Raw genomic sequence first — 22,928 nt, 5'->3', positions numbered from 1 at the left:
ACAAAAAGGAATAACAGAAAATCAACAACAAAAAATAATAATGTCTAATTCAATAACCAAAATTCCCTAGCGAGGAGAACTTTCACATATAGTCTTTTACAAATAGTTTAATTATTTCCCATAATTATAATTTAGTAATTAAAATTTGTAGCTATATGAATAGGGAGGAGAGTGACGAGCGAGATTGGGAGAAGGAGGAGAGAGGACAAAGAGTGGAGAGAGGCAAATTGTGTGTGTGTGAAAATAATTTCATATATATAACTGATATACATATGTATTTGTATATCTGGTGAGTGAGAATTGAAGAGGGAGGAGAGAGGTGAGCGAGAGAGACGAACTGTATATGTATATAATTGTATGTATGTAACTATTATGTATATATATTGATTATTATATTTGCATATATGTATACAATTTGAATTCGTATACAATTTGTTAGGTTATTAGCATTTTAATATTGATATTTAACTTATTAAATTGCTTTATTTTGGAGTTATAAGAATGACCGTTGGTAGGCATTTGTGTCTTAAACTACCAATTTAATCATGCTATTCATCTTTGACTTGGTAGCCATGTAATGCCATTACTTTTGGCTTTATTGGCTTAATTCATTGTGAGATAAAAATATTCCAATAAACACTGGAATGGATAACTTCTACATCATCCATTAGCATTAGTTATCCATCACTTTATTTCATTCTTAATTCCTCCATTACTCTTTGTAACCTATGTAACTCCTATTGTAACCTATGAAACTCCTAAGGCCTATTCATTGCTAGGAAGACTTCTTATAGTATAAATAGTGGTGGTCTTCATTTGATTTGGTACACACAATACACAATAGAAAAAACATAGAGGGAAAGTCTTAGTCTAAAAGAGAGTTCTTATTAGTTGAAGGGAGGTGTTCCTTTTTGTGGAACTTTGGACTCTACTCTTGCCCAGAGTTGTTGAGTTATAATTTGTGAAGGCTGTTGTATCCTGGAGGGGACAAGTCAAAGAGGACTACCGCTGGACCGGTGAAAACATTAGCTACAGTGGCTTGAATCTCCTTAAAGAGAGCGAGATATCCGCGCCTCAGCCTTGAAGAGATTTATTTTCTTCATTTTTTATTTTCAATTGTAATCTTGTATTTTTTGTTATCTAGTAAGTTTTTCACTAACACAATTAAATTGAGTTAAAACATTGTATGTGTATATCCAATCTCCCTCTCATTTTATAGTTTGTATTTGTATAAAGCGAGAGATAAAGACAAAAGAGAACTTGATAGGGAAAAAATTGTATTTGTGTAATTATAAGTGTATACGATGTGTATATCCCGTTTCTATCGCTTTACACAAACACAAACACAAATTACACATTTCTGTTTGTATAAAGTGGGAGAGATTGACAGAAGAGAAGCGAGAGATATTGGACAGGGAGAGAAGAGAGGCGAGGGAGAAAAAGAGGAGAATGACAAGCGAGATCTCAGAAAGAGGCGAAAGAAAATGTATTTATAATTAGAATTAAGTTTTAAATTGTAATTAATGCAAACTATAACTATACTACCTAATTAACTATTATATGTTTGATTAACAACATAATTTTCATTTATAATAAAAAGATGTACATAGTCACCAAGATAAAAAATTTGTAACCCAACAACAATAATTAAATTAAACAACAAATTTGAAAAAGTTAAGTAAAAAAAAAAAAAAAGAGAGGAGACCCTCCTCAACAAGTTTCATTTGATTTATCCCACAAAGGAAGCAATTTCATGATAATCCAAGATTCTTGAAAAATTGATCACAAGTAAACGCCGGCCGTCAGATTGGATGACATATGTCGCCGGCGTTGACCGACACCGGAGATTTGCATCTACGTAAAGGTCAGTTTTTTAACGCTCAATCTTCATATAATAATCATTCAGAGCACAAAATTGCTTCAATGGATCACAATCTTGGGTTCTCTCCATCGGATTCGAATCCATCTCCATTTGGTTCTTCTGCTCCTTCAAGGCTGCAAAAACCCAGATTGTGTAAAAAGAAATACACGGGTGCTCATAGAAAGGACCAAATGTTCAACCCTTTTAAAGGTGTTGGGGAAATTCAAGAAATGAACATGGGTCATGTGGAGTCGGTTCCTGGGAAATTTGGGAATGTGGGTTTTGCTTCTGGGGTTGATAGGGGTAGTGGGGATGTTGGTAATGAAGGGTTTGTTTTTGGAGCTAGTAGAAATAGTGGTATGTTTGGAGCTAATTTGAGCAATTATCAGGGAAATATAGGGGAAGGAACACTTCCTGTTGATGAAATGAGGAAACTGAATATTCAAAGTGAGAAGAAAATGAATGTGGCTGGTGGTGTAAACAATGTGGTTGCTGGTACTGATATGGGATTTGTGTTTACGGGTGGCGATGCAAAACTTGATGAAATGGTAAGCAAGGAGGTGGAGAACAAGTTAAATATCAAAAGTGAGGGAATTGTTGACTCTTCATATAATATGGACAGTGTAAAATCCAAGTATAATGTGTTTGGCAGCTTTTCGAGTAGTGAAAATGTTGATAATAAAATTGGTGGGGGTGTAGGGGCTGAACTCTTGAATGAGATGGACAAATTGAATATCAAAGGGAGAACTGAGAATGACATGAACAACTATGCCTATAAGGAAAGAGGCTCTCTAGGTGGAAAATCGGAGACCTTGCTCCATGATAAGATGAAAAACATACATATAAATAAGCCTATGGGTTATGTTGCTAATGAGAATGTAAAAGTTGATTCAAGTTCAAGTGACCCTAGTGGAAATGCTGTTAATAAGAGTTCCATTGGAATTTCAGATTCAATTCCTTCAGGATTCTCATTTCAGGCTGGGACACAGAATAATCACTTCACTAATCAAGTTCATCCAGGCTCTCATAGTGGTACAATTTCAACCTCCTCATTTTCCTCCTTTAATATCCCTGGTGAATCTATGATGGGTACTTTTGAATCACCATCAACTGATAGAACTGGAAAGAAGGTTGAATTTAATTTCAGTACTAAGTCTGATGGTAAGCTAATGCAAAATCTTATACCAACTGTTAAAGGAAGCTTAAATAAGAAAGTTGAAACTAGAAGGGAAGCAACTAGAGATCCCAGATACAAGAAAAAGAAAATGAAACCTAAGCAAACACTCTCGACGCCGGTGAACTTTGCTCATGACTTTGTCCTCAGAGGAAGTTCAGAAGAGAATGCGGAACCTTCCGAACCTTACTCACCGATGGATACTTCTCCATATCGTGAAACACCAGCAGATAATACACTTTCACGAGGAACTTCTGTGGCTTCTGATGAGTCGTTCGTTCTAAATGAGAATTATGGATCTAGTGATACCCGTCCTGCAGTTTCAAATGATGGAACAGATGAAGATTTGATAGATGCAACAGTACGCATGAATCTTAATGAAAATGATGTGATATGTAGTGAGACACAAGAAGTAGAATCTAGACACTCTAGTCATCATGGTGTAGATATGGACGGTCCTTCTGAAGAGTCTATATCTATATCTGGGGCTGAGACTGAAAGCTTCAAATCTGCTACAGACCATTTAGATTATAGTACTGATTCTTTCGTAACTGCAGCAGATACTGAAGTGACTTCTAAATCAACGATTGAGAGACAAGATAGTGATGGGGGAAGTCAGTTTAATGTTGCTTCAAATTTTGAAGAGGCTTGCCAGGGTAGCTTCATATTTGCTGCATCCTCTGTTGCTCAAAATCAGGTTGCAACAGCAACACGCCAACAGAAAAAGAAAAATCGAACGAAGCTCATTATTGATTCATGTAGTTCAACTACAAAATTGTCTTACTCATCGCCTGGGCATTTATTTCAAGTTTCTGGATCATCTCCTCTTCCATCTCCAACTCAGAGTAAGAAAGGAGATATACCTACTATGACAAGCCATAGCCAGGGCAACAATGAACAATCTAGGGTTAAGGAGGTCAACCATGAAACAGTTGCTGCAAGCATGGCAGCTCAGGAAGCTTGTGAAAAATGGCGATTGAGGTACAAGTTACTGGTTTTTTAAATCATGGAGGGTCTATCTTGATCAAAGTCGGCCTATACTGTTACTGGATTGACTCTGAATTAGTAACGTGTTGTATTTCCTGTTATACATGCCAATTTCTTCTTCTTCTTCTGTTCATATTAGGGTGTGATTGTTCAGTCACTTATTCCTTTTTTGGTGCATCTTTATCCGAAGTTCATATTTGTGATATGAATTTATATCAGGGGGAATCAAGCCTATGCAAATGGGAACTTATCTAAAGCAGAGGAATGCTACACACAAGGACTGAACTGTGTGTCCGAAAGTGACGCATCTAAGAGCAGTCTTCGGGCTTTAATGTTATGCCATAGCAACCGTGCAGCAACACGTATGTCTCTCGGAAGAATGAGAGAAGCTCTAGAGGATTGTTTGAAGGCTGCTGCATTAGATCCAAACTTTTTCAGGGTCCAAGTTCGAGCCGCTAAGTAAGCTCTACGTGTCACTAATTTTACCTCCTCTTTGTCATACGTTCCTTTAGTCTCTATATTGTATAGGTCTAGCTTCCTCTTACCTTTTTGAAGATCTGGTTTGCTGACAGAAGTTTGATCACTGGCCTTTAGTATGCATAAACATGTCTGTTTGAAACAATCACAGTGCATGAAACACATACAACGTTGTCTTGAAGAGTAGCTCACCATTCTGTCATTCTTGTTGGGTAAACTTTCTATGAGATGCCCTTTTAACAAAACCCTTCCTTAATGTGATAAATTAGTTTGCTTTGATAACCGAGAAATCACAAGGGCCAGCAGCTACGCTTCAATACTTGGTGGATAATGTCTGCCTTTCTACCCTTGTTCTTAAGTACCAGGCTTCTGTTTGCAGCATAGTTCGAATCTGTGACATGCACCTAACCTACACATCACGCTCTGCGCTCGTACCACTAGACCAAAGCCCTAGGGCTAATGTGATCACTAGTTATTGGTTGTTATCACTGAAGCATCAGCATTCTTGTATAACTTTGTTGAAAAGACTCATTTGAGAAACTGAACGTCAGTATACATCTTTAGGCTCTTCTGAATACCTCTGGATCTGTGTCTTCAGAAATGTTGTGCATTTATTCTACTCGATGGTACAGCTTTACTCTAGTGTTTTCTGTCTGCTGGATTCAAGGCTTACAAAAAGCTCCCAACTTTCTTGCTGAGCTAAATATATAATTTGAAGCTTCTCAAGTTTTAGTTAGTCTAAGAAATTTCCACGGTTCTATTTACAGCTTTAAGTCTCACAAGCTTTCTTCAGCAGTCTTAATGCCATTTGAATGTTGTGGGAAGTTGCATTCCACCAGCATCCAGTTATAGTAGTGTTAATACATCTCATCTATAAAAATAGTAATGTTAATACAATATATAAAAAAGTAGATACTTTCTTTTTGTAACTGTGTTTTGTTTGCATTTTCTTAGCTGTTACCTTGCCCTTGGGGAAGTCGAAAATGCATCAAAGTTTTTCATGACATGCTTGCAACATGGGCCAGAGGCATGTGTGGATAGAAAGATATTGGTGGAGGCCTCGGAGGGCTTGGAAAAAGCACAGGTACAATTATTAACTTCAGTAATTTGCTTTACATTCTTCTTGTCAGGACTCATCTTTTGCAGATTCTCTCCCCAGACAGACACCACTTTTACTGCTCCTTATCTAAATAGTCTTAGCTGTGTTTCTCTTGCAATTATTACCTCAACATTACACATGTAATGTCATTTATGCCCCAGCTTGTTTTAAATTCACCAGTTGTTTGGTGAAAGAAAAAGAGAAGAAAAACTTGCAAATTATGGATTTTATAATATCAGGGTTTGAAAGATATCATCTGGAATTTTTAGCCGTAGAAATTTTGAGCATCTCAAGCATGTCCCGTGAACAACTTGCTTATGTAATCCCCTATAAAATGCAAGGTAATTTAGAGGCCCCAAAATTGAATAAAAGAAGAGAGAATAGGGACAAGATGAACACAAGTATAGAGGGAAAATGCAAAATAATCTAGAGGCCCCAAAATTGAATAAAAGAAGAGAGAATAGGGACAAGATGAACAAGTAGAGAGGGTGCATTTAGGTATCTGTTGCAGTGTTGCTAGATTCACTTCTTATATATGACACTCCTGTTCGTATACCATAGCTATTATTTCGCTAAGAAAAGAAAAATAGAAATATGAGGAAATATAGGTTATTTTACTTAGATTTTGGTCTTGCCACTCTAGTTGAAGCTTTAATTTTGATTTTCTTTTTTCAGCTTTATGAATAATAATGCTTAAGAAACTTGTGAATGCTCAACAAACAAAATGAGATTATCTTAATAAAATAAAAAGTTGAACGCTAATTGGTCTTTTCCGTTGCCCTCAGAGGGTATCAGAATGCATGAAGCAGTGTGTGGAACTATTGCAAAGACGAAGGCAAAGTGATGCAGAGTTGGCCTTGGGTGTGGTCTGTGAGGCTTTGACAATAAGCACCTATTCGGAGAAACTACTCGAATTGAAAGCAGATGCTCTTCTTATGGTTTGTGTCATTGAACTATGAGACTGTAAAATTGAATTTTGGCTGCTTAAAATTTGTTACATTGCACCATGTCTTCCTGAGATCTTTTGAATTTATTAAAATGAATTGATTTTGTTGAGTTCAATGAACAGCTGCGGAGGTACGAAGAGATGATTCAGTTATGTGAGAAGACACTTGAATTGGCCAAGTCAAATGCTCCGCCATTTAATTTTGGTTACCAGTCATCAGAGTTAGATAGTGCGATCACAGAGAGAAGTGCTTCCTCTGGGCTCTGGTGTATTTCTAAAATAGTGAAGTCATACTTTTATCTCGGGAAGCTTGAAGAGGCTGATAATTTTCTGAAGAACCAAGAGAAATCGATGCGTCTGATGGAAAGGTGGCTTCTTTATCGTGGAATATATCATTATACTCCCTTTACATTAGGTATTAGCTTACAGTCATATTATTTGAATTTGCAGTAGTGAACTCAAGAATTTAGAAGCAGTTGTTCCTCTTGCTGGAACAATACGTGAGCTCTTACGCTTTAAGGTGAGTGCACCTTGTGCTTTATGATCTTTCTCCTTTTAAACAAGCACCTACCACTTGTTATATTTATCTTATTCCTAGGTTTCGTACTTGTATTAATATACACCATCATAGAAAAAAATATTTACATTTATTTTTTATTAACTAAATGTTGCACTTATATTTGAACTATAGGTCATTATTTTTAATGGAACTTGCAAAATTATTTACCTGTTAATACTTTTGAAAATCTTCTGGGATGAAATCTCCAAAGTCCTACTAAATATTGTCCTTGTTGTCATTCTCTTTCTTCAAGCTTCTTGAAGTGTTTTTGGTTGGTCATCCTTTGGTCAATCCTGAATTTCTTTGCAAAGTTTTCGTGTTTGCTGTTAGTTTTTTTCTGTTTGGAGAAAGGTGTTACTAGCTATTCTTGTGCAATATGAGATTTAAGCAGCATGGTATTTTTTTATTTTGAAGTTAAGTCCTTTAACCCGACTTGGAAAATAAATTTATTTTGCCTTGCTTTTTTTTGGTAAGCTCCTAGTACGAGAAAGCTACTGCAGTTAGTAACCATTGTACCCTTTCAGAAAACAAGAAAAAATAGATGCAACAAAACTGTATACTGAGTAAGCCTATAATGTTATCCTCATTCTTGTCAATTCTCAAAATATGTCCCCGTTGTGATTATATGAGGTACAATTATCTGCATCATGTGTTAGTGTTTGTAGTGAAAAACAAAAACCAGAGTCTTTATCTTCTTTGGATTACTTATTCCTTATGGTCTGTGCTATTATGAAATTGTAAAGTTGCTCCATTATGATTGTTATAGTGTCATTTGGGGTCCTGCAAGCAGTGATATCCTCTAGATTCAAGTAGGGTGACTAGATTTTTCTAGGTTCTACCCTAAGGAAACACAGTCATCTGAGTTTCTTCGGTCAAGTGTGATAATGTAATGTAGCACGCGGAACTAGTCAATGGCTGCAATATGTGCTATTACCTATCCTGGAAGTATTGCGAGGCCTCATCTTGGCATCCTACTAATTTTGTTGATTAAAGACGTACAAGTTGAGCCGACTGTGTATAGTTGCTTCAGACTCCTGTTTGCTTCCGTATAGCCTCTGACTTGTTTGTTCATCCATTAAGGTTGAATTTTTTCCTACCTTTGTTTGACTGTTCATCTTCATTGTATTTTTCTGATTCCTGGCATATCTCAGAGCAAGTAATGCAAAATTTTGTGGTGCCACACAGAGGAAAAATTAATGTTAAATAATGAGAAGAACATTTTGTTTCCGTTTCAAGGATATTTGCCCTTTTCTGTGCAGGCAGCTGGAAATGCAGCATTTCAATCAGGAAAACATGCAGAAGCTGTTGAGCACTATACAGCTGCAGTATCATGTAATTTTGAGTCACGACCTTTCACAGCAATCTGTTTCTGCAATCGTGCTGCTGCATACCGAGCTATGGGTCAAATTTCAGATGCCATCGCAGATTGCAGCCTGGCAATTGCCCTTGATGGGAATTATGCGAAGGTATGGTTCTAAAACGCTCCTTTTGGTGCATCTATTGAATGCAATTTCTCTCTTGGGCATACTGCATTTTCTAGGGATATTGCCTTGAAGGGAAAACCTTTCAGTTACCCTTCTTTTGTTTCAGATATAAACTCCTCAACTGCTCAAAAAAAAAAAAAAAAAAAAAGAGAAATGGTTTCCTCTTTTTTAATGGGGTCGTTCCATCAATTCGAAGTATCCTATATAATTTCTATTTTCTAGTTGGGTCGTGACATCATTCCGACCCTACCCATATAATTTTATTTCTTGGATTGTGACCACTTTTAGCCATCAAATCTAATCCTCCGGCATATGAGCTTGTTCCGGCCAATTTTTCGGCGACTTTCTTATTTAATATCAACTCATCTATTGATTCCAACACGATCCATATACTTTATACTAGATTTGAGCACTTTGTTGGTCGGGAGGATTTAGTAGCCTTGTATGTCGATTGTGCAAATCACTCTATGGTCTAGAACAATTTTTCTCAAGCTTGGTTTGGGAAGTTCAATGCCAACATATGCATCAAATTCAGTATTTCATGCGAAGATTAAGAACATTGAGATTGGTTGACATTATGCATCAAATCCAGTATTTAATGAGAACATTAGCACATTGAAATTGAATGTCAATTTTGTGAAGTCGATTGATCAACTTGCAGATATCTCACCAAGCCCCGTGTTAATTACATTTGAAACAAGCTAGATACATGAATTGTATGCACTAGCTTGAGGGGGAGTGTTAAAATATGAATAGGTTTATACAATCCTATTAGAATAGGAATAGGTTTGTACAATCCTATTTAGAATAGAATAGGAATAGAAATATGAATAGTAAATAGTATCCTACTTGGTAAAGGATTGTATTGTAGTGTCTATAAATAGGGTCTCAATGAATAATGTAGATACAATAACAATTCGATAATATTCTTTTCCTATATTTCTTACACTCTCCATGACACCAAGTTTTATAGGCATCTTTGAATCTAAATGGCATAACCCAATTGAGTCCAAAAAGAGAGAACTATTCCACAAGTAATTAGCAACTGAACAGTGAGGAAGAGGCGACTAATACTTTCTAAATTGCTTGAGAACATGTAACAGCCGTTCACAAACTGAATACTTCCTTGCTAAGGTCATCTTGAGTTAATCATGACTCATTTAGAACTGTCCAGGTGAAGCGAATGATCTTTGTTGGAAGATTTGTCTTCCAGATAAGTTTCCAGTCAAAACTCAATGATCTGATCATTGACTGTGACCTGCTTTTACATCACATAAACCTTCTCTTGAATCATCCCCAAAGTAGTCTGTCAACTGCTTCTTTTTCAGGGATGGAATCAGTGTTGTGAAAAGCGCGCTTCAAAGCGAGGCGACACCAGTGCCCCTTTTTCTCCTGAGGCGATGCGATCCGAAAAAGGCGCTCGCTTCAGATAAAGAAGCGAGAAGCGACACTGAGGCAAAAGCGCGCTTTTTATAAAAAAGCGACAATTAAGTTTTTTTTTAAAAAAAAAATAGGTTTTTTTTTTATAAAAAACCTGAAATATACAATATAACTTAATTTTTCTTTCACGACTCTTCTTTCTCTTTTTCTTTCTTCACGACCGCGACTGAGACTGCATCTCTCTTCACACCTCGACCGCGACTGCAGGTAAGTTTTAGCCGATGTTTATTAGTTCATCTCTGTGAGTTTCTTTCCTCCTGAAATATACAATCTTCGCCTTTGCTTCATCTCTGTGAGTTTCTTTTCTCTTCAAGAAGTGTACGAAGGAGAAAGTCTCACTTATGGTGATGTTTCTGTGGCAAGTTGTGTTGAGGAGAATATTTATAGTTTTAGGGGGAGTACTTTAAGGGGCAAGGAAAGAGGAGTCGGAGGTTCTAGTTCAAGTCGAAACCTTGTTGATGAGCCTTCTGATGATGAAGAAGATGATGACCAAGTAGATACCTTGGTTATGGCACTTGAAGAGTTTGAGGATCTTGTTGAAGAATAGGAGTTTGAGTCTTTGTGATTTAATTATGTTTTTTATTTTTTGCTTTATGTCATGACTTATGAGTATTATTGACTATCTATTTTCTTTTAATCTAAGACTATATTACCTCTATTTAGTTATTTAATATTTTTTTATTTTTATACTAAATGTTGCTTTTTTAAAAAAAAGCGCGCGCTTCGCTTCACGCTTCTTGCTTCTGTGAAGCAAGCCCTCGTCGCTTTTTTCCGCTTCTCGCTTCGCAAAACACTGGATGGAATTACCAAGCCTGCACAGTAAATCTTGGAGATCTGGTAATTCCCAATCATGAACAGGTTAGATGTCCAGGTGCTGCCAGTCTATTGTCAGCAATGGCAGAATAGGTTAGGATAGTCTTCCTCCAATGTAGAATTGTCAAACCATTGATCTTCCAAGAAGGATGAGCTCCATATACCAAATTTGAATCAGTTCTTTGAGAGAAACTCATCCCAAAGTTTGCTAATTTGTTTGCAGGGTCCCACCCCAATTAAAGAGCTAGGAGTTTTAGTGCACAATTGTTTCCAATTCCTCTGGGCTATACCTCTAGAGCCATGTCATCAACATACTTTTGTTATGTTTTGCAAGATTCTTGATCCCTGGACCACCTTTAAGCTTAGTTTGAATGACTTTGGCCCATTTGGCCAAGTGGAAATCATGATTCTGACTGTTTCCCTTCCACGGAAAGGATCTTCTGATTTTATCAAGCTGGCTTAGCACCTTCCTGGGCGTTGGAAATATATACATGATGTAGGTTGGAATGTTGTCCAACATACTGCTAATCAATGCCAACCAGTCCCTATTGAAAGATAGTGCAGTTGCCAAGGAGCCAGCCTCTTTTTCGGGTTTCTCAATGGTCCCAGTCCATACGTCTGCTGACTTGAATTTAGTCTACAAATAAGTAGTAGGGGATGTGTCAATATTACAACCCATAATACCTGGCAGTTGTTAGGTATAGTATTCCCTGGACAAGTGACATTATTTAGGATACTAATATGCAGCCTTGAGATGGCTGTGAAGATAAGCAAGGTAAGGTTGAGGTATAGCACTTGTGACCTATCTGCTTCATAAAAAAATTAATGAAACACTGAGACAGGACGCCCTAATAATCCGTAGCCGCTACAAGTCTACAACCCCTGCCAGTCTGTCACATCCTCTGTCCTTCGGGTGAACACTTTGTGGTGAGCACTGTTAAAGAATGACAAAAGTCCCATATCGGTGGTTAATGAGATGAGTGGACTCCTTATAAGGTTTGAGTAATCCTTCTCCCTTTGAGCTAACTTTTGGGTTGTGAGTTAGGTTTAAGACATAATTTAACTTGGTATCATAGCAGGGCCCGTCTCACTCGATGTTGGGGCCCCAAAATCAAAATTGTCCACGCACCAGATGTTAAGCACTGGGCGTGAGGTGGGGTGTTAAAGAATGACAAAAGTCCCACATCGGTGGTTAATGAGAAGGGTGAACTCCTTCTAAGGTTTGAACAATCCTCCTCCCTTAAAGCTAACTTTTGGGGTGTGAGTTAGGCCTAAGACCTAATTCAATAAGCACCTTTTGTGCACTGTGTAATAGCATGCAAACCACACATGGGATGTAAACCGCACTAGGAAGCCCTACGCGACAGGCTAGACTGAGAAGACATTGAGGGGGGATCAATCTCGGGTCATCCGTGTGGATGGCCACCCTCCAAACGATTTGAGCCATCCCGAAGGACGTAGTATACTTTTCATTAATATATTTCTAAATGTTTTTGATTTATAACATGTGCACTTTTCATATTTGTGATGCTTATTTTTTTAAAACAATTATAAATAATAATAAAACTTAAACTTATATCTTAAATAATTTTTTACAAAACCTCATCAATAGAAGTTATAAATTAATATAATGAATATATTACATTTGAAAATAATTACGAATATTAGAGACTTATTAATGGTTTTATATGATTTATAATATGATATTACAAATGTCATATAATATAAATAACATTAAAGTATAGAGAGGTGAATAATAATTCTTACCTATAGAAAGGAGAATAGTGATTCTCTAAATTTAGAGAACTACTATTCATTCTCTACTTCTACTCATAGAGAGGTGAATAATATAAACAATATTAAAATAATCAAAAAAGTGAAATAGAGAGGATGAATAATAGTTCTCTAAATTTAGAGAATTACTATTCCTCTCTATAAGTAGAGAATAGAGGGTTTCTTGGAGTTGTGGTTGGAGACCCTATTCTCTATTTCTCCCAAATATAGAGTATAGACTGTAAAATAGAGATGGGTTGGAGATGATCTAATAAGCTATTTTTTTAAGTTAGAGAAAGTTATGTTACTTTTTGTTTCAAATTATTTGTTTGTTATTATTGCGTACTATGTGTCTTAAATTTTTACATTTGAGATTTATCAATTACAAGATCAAATTATAAATTTCATAATCGAAGGCTTTAAATATAAATTATTTGTGAAGTACTTCTCTAGGACTTGTATCAGACAATCTCTTTCCTCCCTCTGTTTTTCCAGTTTGTACATTACTACGAAGAATATAGCCGTAAGATGACTTAAATAGGAATTATTTCCCCATATGCTTCATGAAGTTCTTTGCTGAGTAAGTTACTGGTTAAAGGATGATAGTTTTATTGTTTCTCTCATATGAACTGGCTGGTAATCACAATAGTTCTTCATGTAGTTCGAAATATTACCCAGGAACGTTGCATTCACACTCAATTATTAATGTGATCTAGTACATTGAATTTTTTTAGTTTGACAGCTTTTTTCTAGTTAAGAAGTGGCAATAGCAGTTTTGCGGAGTTAGTTACCTGATTTTAGGGTACAGTGTATCTTCAGTTAAATGTCAACACAAATTACTGCAGGCACTCTCAAGACGAGCTTCTCTTTTTGAGATGATCAGAGATTATGGACAAGCAGCTTCAGATCTTCAGCGACTTGTATCCCTTCTGACAAGGCATATGGAAAATAAAGTCGGTGGATCTGGATCACATAACAAAGTGATTTCCGTAAATGAGATTCGACAAACACAACAAAAGCTTTCAGCCATGGAGGAAGAAGACAGAAAGGAAATCCCCTTGAATTTTTACCTCATATTGTAAGTTTCTTAATTCAGTCAAGTTATTGATTTCCAGAAATAATATTCCCTCCATCTCAATTTATGTGGTAGCGTTCGACTAGGTACAAAGTTTAAAGAAAAGCACTTTTGAAACTTATGTTCCAAAGCAAACCATAGACATTTGTGCGGTTATAAATTATTCATTAAGGATAAAATGAGAAGTTTAAAGTTGGTTTTTTTCTAAATAAGGAAGTATGACAGTTTTTTTCGGGGATAGAATTAAAAGGGAAGTATGACACACTAATTGGGACAAAGGGAGTATTATTTTTGAATATTCGTTCATTGGAACATTTAGTGGACTGCTTGACAACATAATTCAGTATCAATGTTAAGTTTGTTGTTTCCTCTCTAGTCTCTACCTTCACAAGGTAGGGATAAGGTTGCATATCCACCACCCTCTTCAGATGCCACTTGTGGGATTACACTGGGTATGACAGTATGCTGTGTTGCATATATGTAGTTGTCTGTCTTATCTTCCTATTTTTTCTGCAAATTTCTTATAGTTCTCTTCCTATAATTCAATCCTTTACCAAGTAGGATGCTATGTACTATCCCTATTTTAAGTGGAATTGTATATGCTATTCTAACAGGGTGATTGTCCAGATAGGGTAACATCTACTTTGAGCAATCATCAACATGTTGTCAATCCTGTATGATTTATGACACAATCGATAAGTTGTCTGTTTGGGTCCTTCAGTAATAAAGTATGAGGCAGTGCTTGAGTTGATCATATGTATTTGCTCCATTCCATTTTATATGAAACTCATTTTTTTGGTCCATTCCAAAAAGTTTAAAACACCTTTTTATTTTTGGCAACTCTTTAATTTTAACATTCCCATTTTACCTTTTATGACATGCTATGATATTAAAAAATACATGTATTAAAGGTAGTTTTGGACTTTTGGTATGTTATACAGTAAAACCTCTATAAATTAATACTCGACAAATTAATAATCTCTCTAAAATAATATTTTTCTCCGGTCCCAACTTGGGTCAATGGAAAAAATCACCAATTTCGATAAGATAATAGGATAATATATTTTTAGAAAACTCCTATATAAATATATGGTCCCATTAATATCATAAATTAATAAAACTGTAAAATACAAATATATTAAAGACAACTTAATGAAATATGATTCTACTGTGTTCAGTTTTTTCTTAAAATTTAAATCTAGTTGAAGCTCATCCCTACCTTTTCTTATTGCATCCAAGAGCTTCGATCTTGTCTTTTCGAATTGCACCATAAAATTGTGAAGAATTCTAGATGCGATAAGTGTTTCCTTACGCGTATCTAGTTCCAAAAGTATAGTATCATCTTCAATTTCATCATCAACATTGTTTTTTCCGATAGTATCCAAAATTTCTTATGAACTTTGGACCTCTGAACATGTATCGATTTCACTTGGATAATCCAACTGGTTATTGAGATTCATTTTATTGTGTGGTAACTAAGATCATTAATCATGACCTCAAGTTCATGAATGACGTTTTCAAAAGTGGGTTTATTCAAATTCTCTGAGGTTCCATCCCCCTAACAAATTTTACAGTGTCGACAATAATTTGATATTTTCTCTTGCTGAATATTTATTGTCCAAGTTAGGACTGCAAAATTGACAACATCCAAAACATTAATCATTGCTAGATTAGTTTGTCATAGTCTTCTAATATCCTATGATAAACTTTGTTACAATAATACATCTTATACCTCTTATTACCCTAGCATCACAATGTTGAAATTAGTAAAGATACAATGATTTTGATATAATCAAAATTAACCTTTCAATAAATCTCAAACCATTCTTTAAATTAATAAATATTAATTTATCGATTAAATAATATCTCTATAAAATAATAAAATTCCATGGTCCCATCTGTATTAATTTATAACATTTTTTGATGAGGTAGATTCTTTTAGTAATATTGAAGAAAGCTCCTGTATACTAGAGGTATACCAAAAGCTGGAGAATCTACATCACTTTTGCAATATATATATATATATATATACACACACACACACACATATATATATATATTTATTTATTTATTTAGTTAGTTGGTCTGTCAAAAGTCTTCTCTTTCTTTTTTTAAGTGTATAGGGGATATCCCTTCGTGACTAAGAACTCATACAGGTGTATGATCATATACTATGCAACTGCTTTTCTAACAATTGATGCAACAACGACAGGGGAGTTGATCCATCTGTTGGTGCATCAGAAATTAGGAAGGCCTATAGAAAAGCTGCACTCAAGCATCACCCTGATAAGGTTCTTTGAAGTCCTTTGCTGTTTTATTACAGTACTTTATGGTATTTTATATGAAGTTATGAACATTGTTTTGTTGATCTAGGCTGGGCAATCACTGGCTAGAAATGACAATGTGGATGATGGACTGTGGAAAGAGATAGCAGAAGAAGTTCACAAAGATGCTGACAGGCTCTTTAAAATGATAGGAGAGGCCTATGCGGTGCTTTCGGACTCTACAAAGGTATGTTTTGATTCATGGTTGTTTGCCTGAGAGTAATTTGCTGGGTATGTTGTTGATCAGAAAATGTGTGATTGCAAGAGGGTGTAAAATCACCAATTTGTTTCTAGCCCTTCTTCTGGTCTTGCGTATTCGTGGATCTTCCCTCGGGTGTAGGTTGGCATGGAATAAGGGGCTTGTAGCAAGTTTATGTAAAAAACCTGCTTGATGTATTAATTTCAGAGTATAAATATATTTGAAGATAGATAGATATCTTTTGTATGCCTTATCCCATGTATCTGGTTTCTAGTATCTGGGAGACCACCAGTGTGGAGCCTATGGAAGTTAGATGTCCTTTTACCCTTCAATGAGTTTTTCCTTATTGCTGAAGTCCATCTTATCTGACTGTTACTTGGAGGAGCTTTTAAGGAAAAACATCTGCTGTAGTAGATCAGCGTATAACTTCCACCATATTAAACCGGCTTTACTTTTATAATAAAAACTAGGAGCAAATTTCCTTGTATCATATTCTAACATCCAGGTTATGCAGTAGTCTCTCGTTTGTTGCTTCTCTAATGGTTCCAACCCACTGTCTTATAATCTTTCTACTTCACTGAAACCGAATTATTGAACTCAATATTTCCGAATAAGAATCCAAATAGTCTTAAGAGTAAAATATCAAATTAGAAGTAAAGAAATGATAGGAGAACACAGATTAGGAGACTTAAAATCTGGGTTTGCAGAACTTGTTTGTTTGGCAAAGAAACAAAAATCCCCAAGAAGAGAGCCATCATTAAAGTAGGTTTTAGGGAAGAGGGGAAGATGTGATATGTACTCTAGAAACAAAAATGGAGTTCATGTCGGGTAGCATATCAGAAGTATGTGGGGGGGGGGGTAGGTGNGTGAAGTACGATTATATTCCGGTTCAGGGTAGTGTGGGAGGAATTCTAATCCCTTGGGATGATGGAAAAGTAGAGAGTATGGAGGTTACAAGCGGGAGTTCATGTTAGGGGTGTGATATTAAGAAAAATTAGCAATGGAATGGAGGGGCGAGGGGGCAAAGGAGACCTTCTGGGCAGAGTTAGGAGATGGAATGGAGAGGTGGGACATACCTTGGGTGCTAGGAGGAATTTTAATACTATTCCCAAAGGAAGGGATTGGGTGTAGGGTGGTGGCCATGCTCATGGAGGAGTCGTTAAGAGTTAATTGATAGCCACTTGTTTATTGATTTGAGTTTGATAAGTGCTTCTTTCACTTGGTCAAGATCGGAGGACTCTTCATCTTGATCGAGACTAGACAGATTCTTGGTGTCTGTTTCTTGGGAGGAGTTTGTACCCAACGTGATCCAAACTTCTCTTCCTCGACTACTGATGGATCATTCCCCTGTAATGTTGGATGGTAGTAGAGGAAGACATACGAGAACTCAACTCCTTTCAGATTCGAGAATATATGGTTACGTGTGGATGGCTTTGGTGATAAAGTGGTTGATTGGTGGAGTAGTTATGACGTGGAAGGAGGGCATTTTTTCAGGCTTGCAAAGAAGCTGAAATTGCTCAAAAAAGACATAGGGTGTGGAGTAAAGAGGTATCTAGGAGGGTAAAGGTGAAAATGAGGGAAATATTGAGGTGGGGGAGTTAGAAAGAAGAGAGGTGGGAAGGGAGGGAGAAGGAGAAGAAAGAAGTTTTATTAGGGGAGCTAGCTTCTTTATATTTGGCTCAAGAGACTAGTTGGAGACAAAAATCGAAGGCTTTGTGGTTGGAAGAGGGGGGATATAGCACTATTTTTTACAGGGTAGCAATTGCAAATAAGTGTAGGAATCTGATTAGAGTCCCTGGAGGTTGAGAACATATGAGGTGGAGAAGGAAGTAGAGGGAGCAACTGCTCGGTTCTATGAATGATTGTTTAAAGAGGAAGTGGAGTGGAGGCCATCTTTTTTTTTTTTTGGTGTGTGTGTGTGTGTGTGTGTGTGTGTGTGGGTTGTTGGATTTCAATCAGATTGGAGGGAGAAAAGTGAGTGGTTATTGAAGGCTATTGAGGAGTAAGTACGTGTAGCGGTAGAGTGTTGTGTGGGTGACCAAGCTCTCGGGTTGAATGGCTTCACTTGGACTTTCTTTCAACCCTGTTGGGGCCTGGTCAAGCATGATGTTTTGAGTACCACTGATGAGTTCTAGGAGACAGGTGAGTTTGAAGGGAGTCTAAATGTTTCATTCATTGTCATTATTCTTAAGAAGGAATGGCTACTAGCATTGAGGACATATGCCTAATAGTCTAGTGAGAAATATCTACTAGATTATTTCTAAGGTGCTTTTCGATAGACTTGAGAGTGTTCCGTACGAGATTGTTTCTTCTTCATAAAATGCCTTTGTCAAAGGAAGGAAAATTCCGGATGCAGCTTTGGTGGCTAATGAAGTGGTAAATTCGAGGAAGAGACAAGGTGTAAGAGTGTCTTCAAAAGTTAGATCTTGAGAAGGCTCATGACCATGTAATTTGTAAGCTCCTAGATTTCATTATGTTGAAGAAGGGCTTTAGGGAGAAAAGGAGGAAGTGGGTCAGTTTTTGCGTCTCTTCGGTGAGATTCGGTTTTAGTAAAAGGCGATCTGTGTGGGTTCTTTAGTGGTTCGAGGGTTTTGAGACAAGAAGATCCTTTTTCAACAATGCCTTTTATCTTGGTGATGGAAGCTTTGAGAAGAATGATGGATAAAGCAATTTTAGGCGGACATATGAATGGAAATAAGGCTGCGGTTAGTGGTGTAAGTGACATGGTGGTTGCTCATCTACTTTTTGTAGATGATAATTTGGTGTTTTGTGATGTAGATGGCACCTAGTTGGACTTCCTCGGGCAAGTCTAACTTGGTTCCAAGTGGTGTTGGGGCTTAAAATTAATCTCAGAAAATGCGAGATCATACCTGTTGGCGTAATAAATAACATTCACATGCTTGCACAAGTTCTGCAATGCAGGGTAGGTCTTCTCCCTACTACCTACCTTGGATTGCCTTAAGGCGCATCGAACAAGATCTCAATGTTTGGGATCCGATTATTCGAACGGTAGAGAAAATGTTAGTAGATTGCAAAAAAAGATACTTGTCCAAAAGAGGCTAGGAAGTGCTTATTAAGAGCACTTTATCAAGTATTCCTACATATTGCAGTCCCTGTTCAACACTCCTACAATTGTGATAGGGAAGATGGAAGGTTGCAAAGAAATTTTCATTGGGATGCGGCGGACGGGGCAAAGAAGTTTCACTTAGCTTGTTCGGAAACCATGACATCTCCTAAATAGTGGGAAGGACTTGGGGTTACAGACTTGAAAGTCTTTAACCAAGCACTCTTGGGTAAATCACTGTGCAGATTTGGGATGAAGGAAGAAGCTTTATGGAGAGGGGTGATAGCGGATAAATATGGAGAGCTGGAAGGGGTAAGTTGTGTGAAGGTTTGGTGCTTAAGGATGAATTCTCGGCATTGTATAGAGTCTCCTGTCAAAGAGAATTGTCTGCTCAGCAAGTTAGGCGAACTCATGGGGATGTGACCTTATGACATTTGAGGTTTAAGAGGATTTCATGAGATTGGGAGGTGACCAAGATTTAGAGATTGCTAGGTTTTACTTCAAAAGCAATACAAGCCAGTTGACAAACCCGTTGTTTTGTGTTAGGATTTGGGGAATAACTAAGTGTTCTCTGTTAAGTCATTCTATGAGAAGCTTCTGGTTAGGGAGGAGGATAGTTTTCCATTTGTATTGGTCTGGATACTGAAGGTGCCGTGGAAGGTGTGCTTGTTCACGTGGTTGGCTACTAGAGGATCGATTTTGACGGCGGAGAATCTTAGGAAAGTAAGGTTGTTTGCATGAAAGTAAGGTTGTTTGCATGAGCTGGTGTTTCTTTTGTAAGTAGATGGGTGAGGACGTAAACCGAATTATTTTATATTGCAAGTTAGCTACGAGGTTATAGGAGGATACCTTCAGATGGTTTGAAGTTTCTTGGGTTATACCAGGAACAGTAAGGAGCTGATGCTCTGCTGGAAGAGTGGAGCTAGGCAAAGAAAACACAAGATTTGGAATGTTACTCCTCTTGATGTGGGTCATTTGGAAGGAGCAAAATAGTAGAGTTTTTGAAGAGGCGGAGATGAGCTTTGCTCAATTGAGTAGCCTTTGATCCCTTGTTTTCTTTTGTAGCACCCAGTGTTCAGGAAATTTAAGCGAGGAAGGGAAGCGATGCGAGCCTTCTACGCTTCACAGACTAGAATGAGTATGTGAGCGCTTCATCCTTAAAGCGTGAAGCAGGGCCTTATCGCTTTTTTGCGCTTCACGTTTCCCTGAACAATGGCTGAGCACCCATATAGTTCCTGTTTGTGTAGAGTGGGCGTCTTTCTGAGCGAACCATGTTTTGTAGGTTTCTCCTCTTTTTGGTATATCACTTTTATATAGCCAAGTTGGCCTTGTTACTATCAATGAAAGCTTTTACTTGATAAAAAAAGTAAATAAAATCATAACAATGAACTGCCTGAGAGATTTTCTTTTCTTTTTTCAAAATGACCAGTTTGTCTTCTATAAATAACTATTCAAACATCGTTTTTTCAGAACATGTTGGGAAAGAACTTTTCTCGACTTACTGTCCAAGCACCATTGGATGTACATTACAATTCTTTTTCTTCTCTGGCCATCCAACCCATCCTCAGTAGAGCAACCCTTGTCGGATGCACATCAGACTTAATCATGTTTAATCTTGGTTCTCAATTTATGTGGTATCCTGTATGTGCTCGGTTTTCTATCTTCTTTTCTTCTTTGATTAGATGGCCCTGATTGCTTAACATTTTCTTCTTTAAATTTTCCATCTCGTTTGCTGAAATTTGAATCTTTACTGAGTTACTGCTTCTTTCTTGAAGCGTTCTCGTTATGACCTTGAAGAAGAGATGAGGAATAATCAAAGCAGGGGCAATGAGAGCAGCACATTTAGAACCCACACAGATTTTAACAATTATCCGTTTGAGAGAAGTGGAAGTAGAGGTCAATGGGAAGATGTTTGGAGAGCATATAAGAGTACCCAGTCCAGAGAATCAGATAGAAATAGAGCAAACTGGTAGTTTTCATGAAGTTACAATACTTGAGATTCATACAATTCGATGCACCTCGTGTTCAGCATTCTGATTGCGTGTGTGTTTGCTGTCACCTCAGTACATGGGATACATGATTTCAGAACTTAAAAAGAACAGGCGTGAAATTTGTGGATGAAGTATTCAACATACTGACACCTCGGCCTTCCATATTTGGGCACTTCTTCACTAGTCATTCGAGCAGGGTGAACAAAAAAGAAATTGTTGCATAAAATTCCCAACAGCGCGTTTGGTAGCTTGAAGAGGGATTAGCATCAAGATGAACTCATGCATGCAGATATTTTAGTCAACAAACAAGGCCAGTCTGCATAATGTATAGTTATCAAACAATACAGAAGCTGTTCATGGCTGCGGAAACCCTGCTAATTTTCGTGCTAGCAGAGAGACCAACACGACAGTTTGAGAAGGCTGCTGTGGATGACTAATTTTGCTGAGTCGTTTATCTATCATTTTCTATGCTTGTGTAATTTCTGCATTTAAGTTTTAAGCTATATTTGTAATTTTGTTTGTGTATAGAGTGTCTGCTTGTATTTGAAACATCTTGAGAGTGGTGAGTGAGGTTTCTTTTCTTCTTAATTTTTTTTTCTTTTCATTTTCTTGATTGTGGGTGGGGTTTTCTGTTGTAATACACCAAAGTCAACTATTTTTTGATTATTTGATCTGTTGTGTGGGTTTACCAGACAATTGAAATCGATTTTATTCTTCTCTTTGCACTTGTAATGGAAAATATACTGTTGAAGTTTTCATCTTCAAGGCAAGGGAGTATATATTGCCTCCACACTATGCCTGAAAAGGGAAAAGAAAATGAATTTAAATTCTATGCACCGAAGATGTAAAAGATGTTCATACAAATATTGATTGACTAGCTTGTGCCAGCACAGGTCCAGCAACAACAGTGTAAGACTTAATTGATGCATCCATTTTGTTGGTAGTCTAAATCCTAAACTTCTTCATGTAGACATGAGGGTGTAGCTAGTTGTTTCAGTTAGTACTATGTCTGGCAGCGGTATCGGAACCGGGTGAACCGGTCCGGTAAGTTCCGGAACTGGGACGGAACTGCAACTGTGCGAACCGGTATCGTTCCGGAATTGGGATCGAACCGGACCGGTAAATCGGTAGAATTTGTCCTGTTCCGTTCCGGTCTGGAAGGAAATCGGTAGTATACCGGACCGGATTGGACCGGTAACCGGGACGGACCGGTAATTAAAAAAAAAATTATTTAAAACTTAAAGATTTAATTTTTTTAATTGAATATAATTTTTATTATAATAATTAAAAATTTAAAAATTTAAATTTCTAACTTTGTTAAAAAAATTTAAAAATTTTCAAATTTTAAAGTTATAAAATTTAAATTTCAAACTCTTAAAGTTTGAAATTTTTAAATTCAAACTTTAAAGTTTAAATTTAAAATTTTCAAACTTTTAATAAATTTTATAAACTTTAATGTTTAGAGATTTTAAATTCAAACTTTGAAGTTATAAAATTTATATTTCAAACTTTTAAAGTTTGAAATTTTTAAATTCGAACTTTTAAAGTTTGAAAATTTTAAATTCAAATTTTAAAGTTATAAAATTTAAATTTCAAACTCTTAAAGTTTGAAATTTTTAAATTCAAATTTTAAAGTTATAAAATTAAAAATTGACAATATTA

General features: G+C 36.6%; 1 protein-coding gene across 2 annotated transcripts; it reads left to right on the top strand.

Annotated features, from left to right (window-relative positions):
• The first annotated feature begins 1,680 nt into the window (after positions 1-1,680).
• LOC107004649 lies at positions 1,681-21,989 on the top strand. 2 transcript variants are annotated; one of them, XM_015202935.2, is made up of 12 exons: positions 1,681-4,016; positions 4,242-4,481; positions 5,454-5,583; positions 6,384-6,536; positions 6,668-6,912; positions 6,995-7,064; positions 8,363-8,569; positions 13,459-13,691; positions 15,901-15,979; positions 16,062-16,199; positions 21,051-21,244; positions 21,340-21,989. In XM_015202935.2, the coding sequence occupies exons 1-12, from the start codon at positions 1,819-1,821 to the stop codon at positions 21,353-21,355; spliced, it is 3,903 nt and encodes a 1,300-aa protein (XP_015058421.1). In that variant the 5' UTR covers positions 1,681-1,818; the 3' UTR covers positions 21,356-21,989. The 2 variants fall into 2 exon arrangements, with proteins under 2 accessions (XP_015058421.1, XP_015058422.1); XM_015202936.2 differs by having other exon boundaries at positions 21,051-21,989.
• Positions 21,990-22,928: the final 939 nt, after the last annotated feature.

This window comes from Solanum pennellii, chromosome 11, assembly GCF_001406875.1.
Source record: "Solanum pennellii chromosome 11, SPENNV200".
Lineage (NCBI taxonomy): Eukaryota > Viridiplantae > Streptophyta > Magnoliopsida > Solanales > Solanaceae > Solanum > Solanum pennellii.
This window is presented reverse-complemented; position numbering and strand designations above follow the sequence as displayed.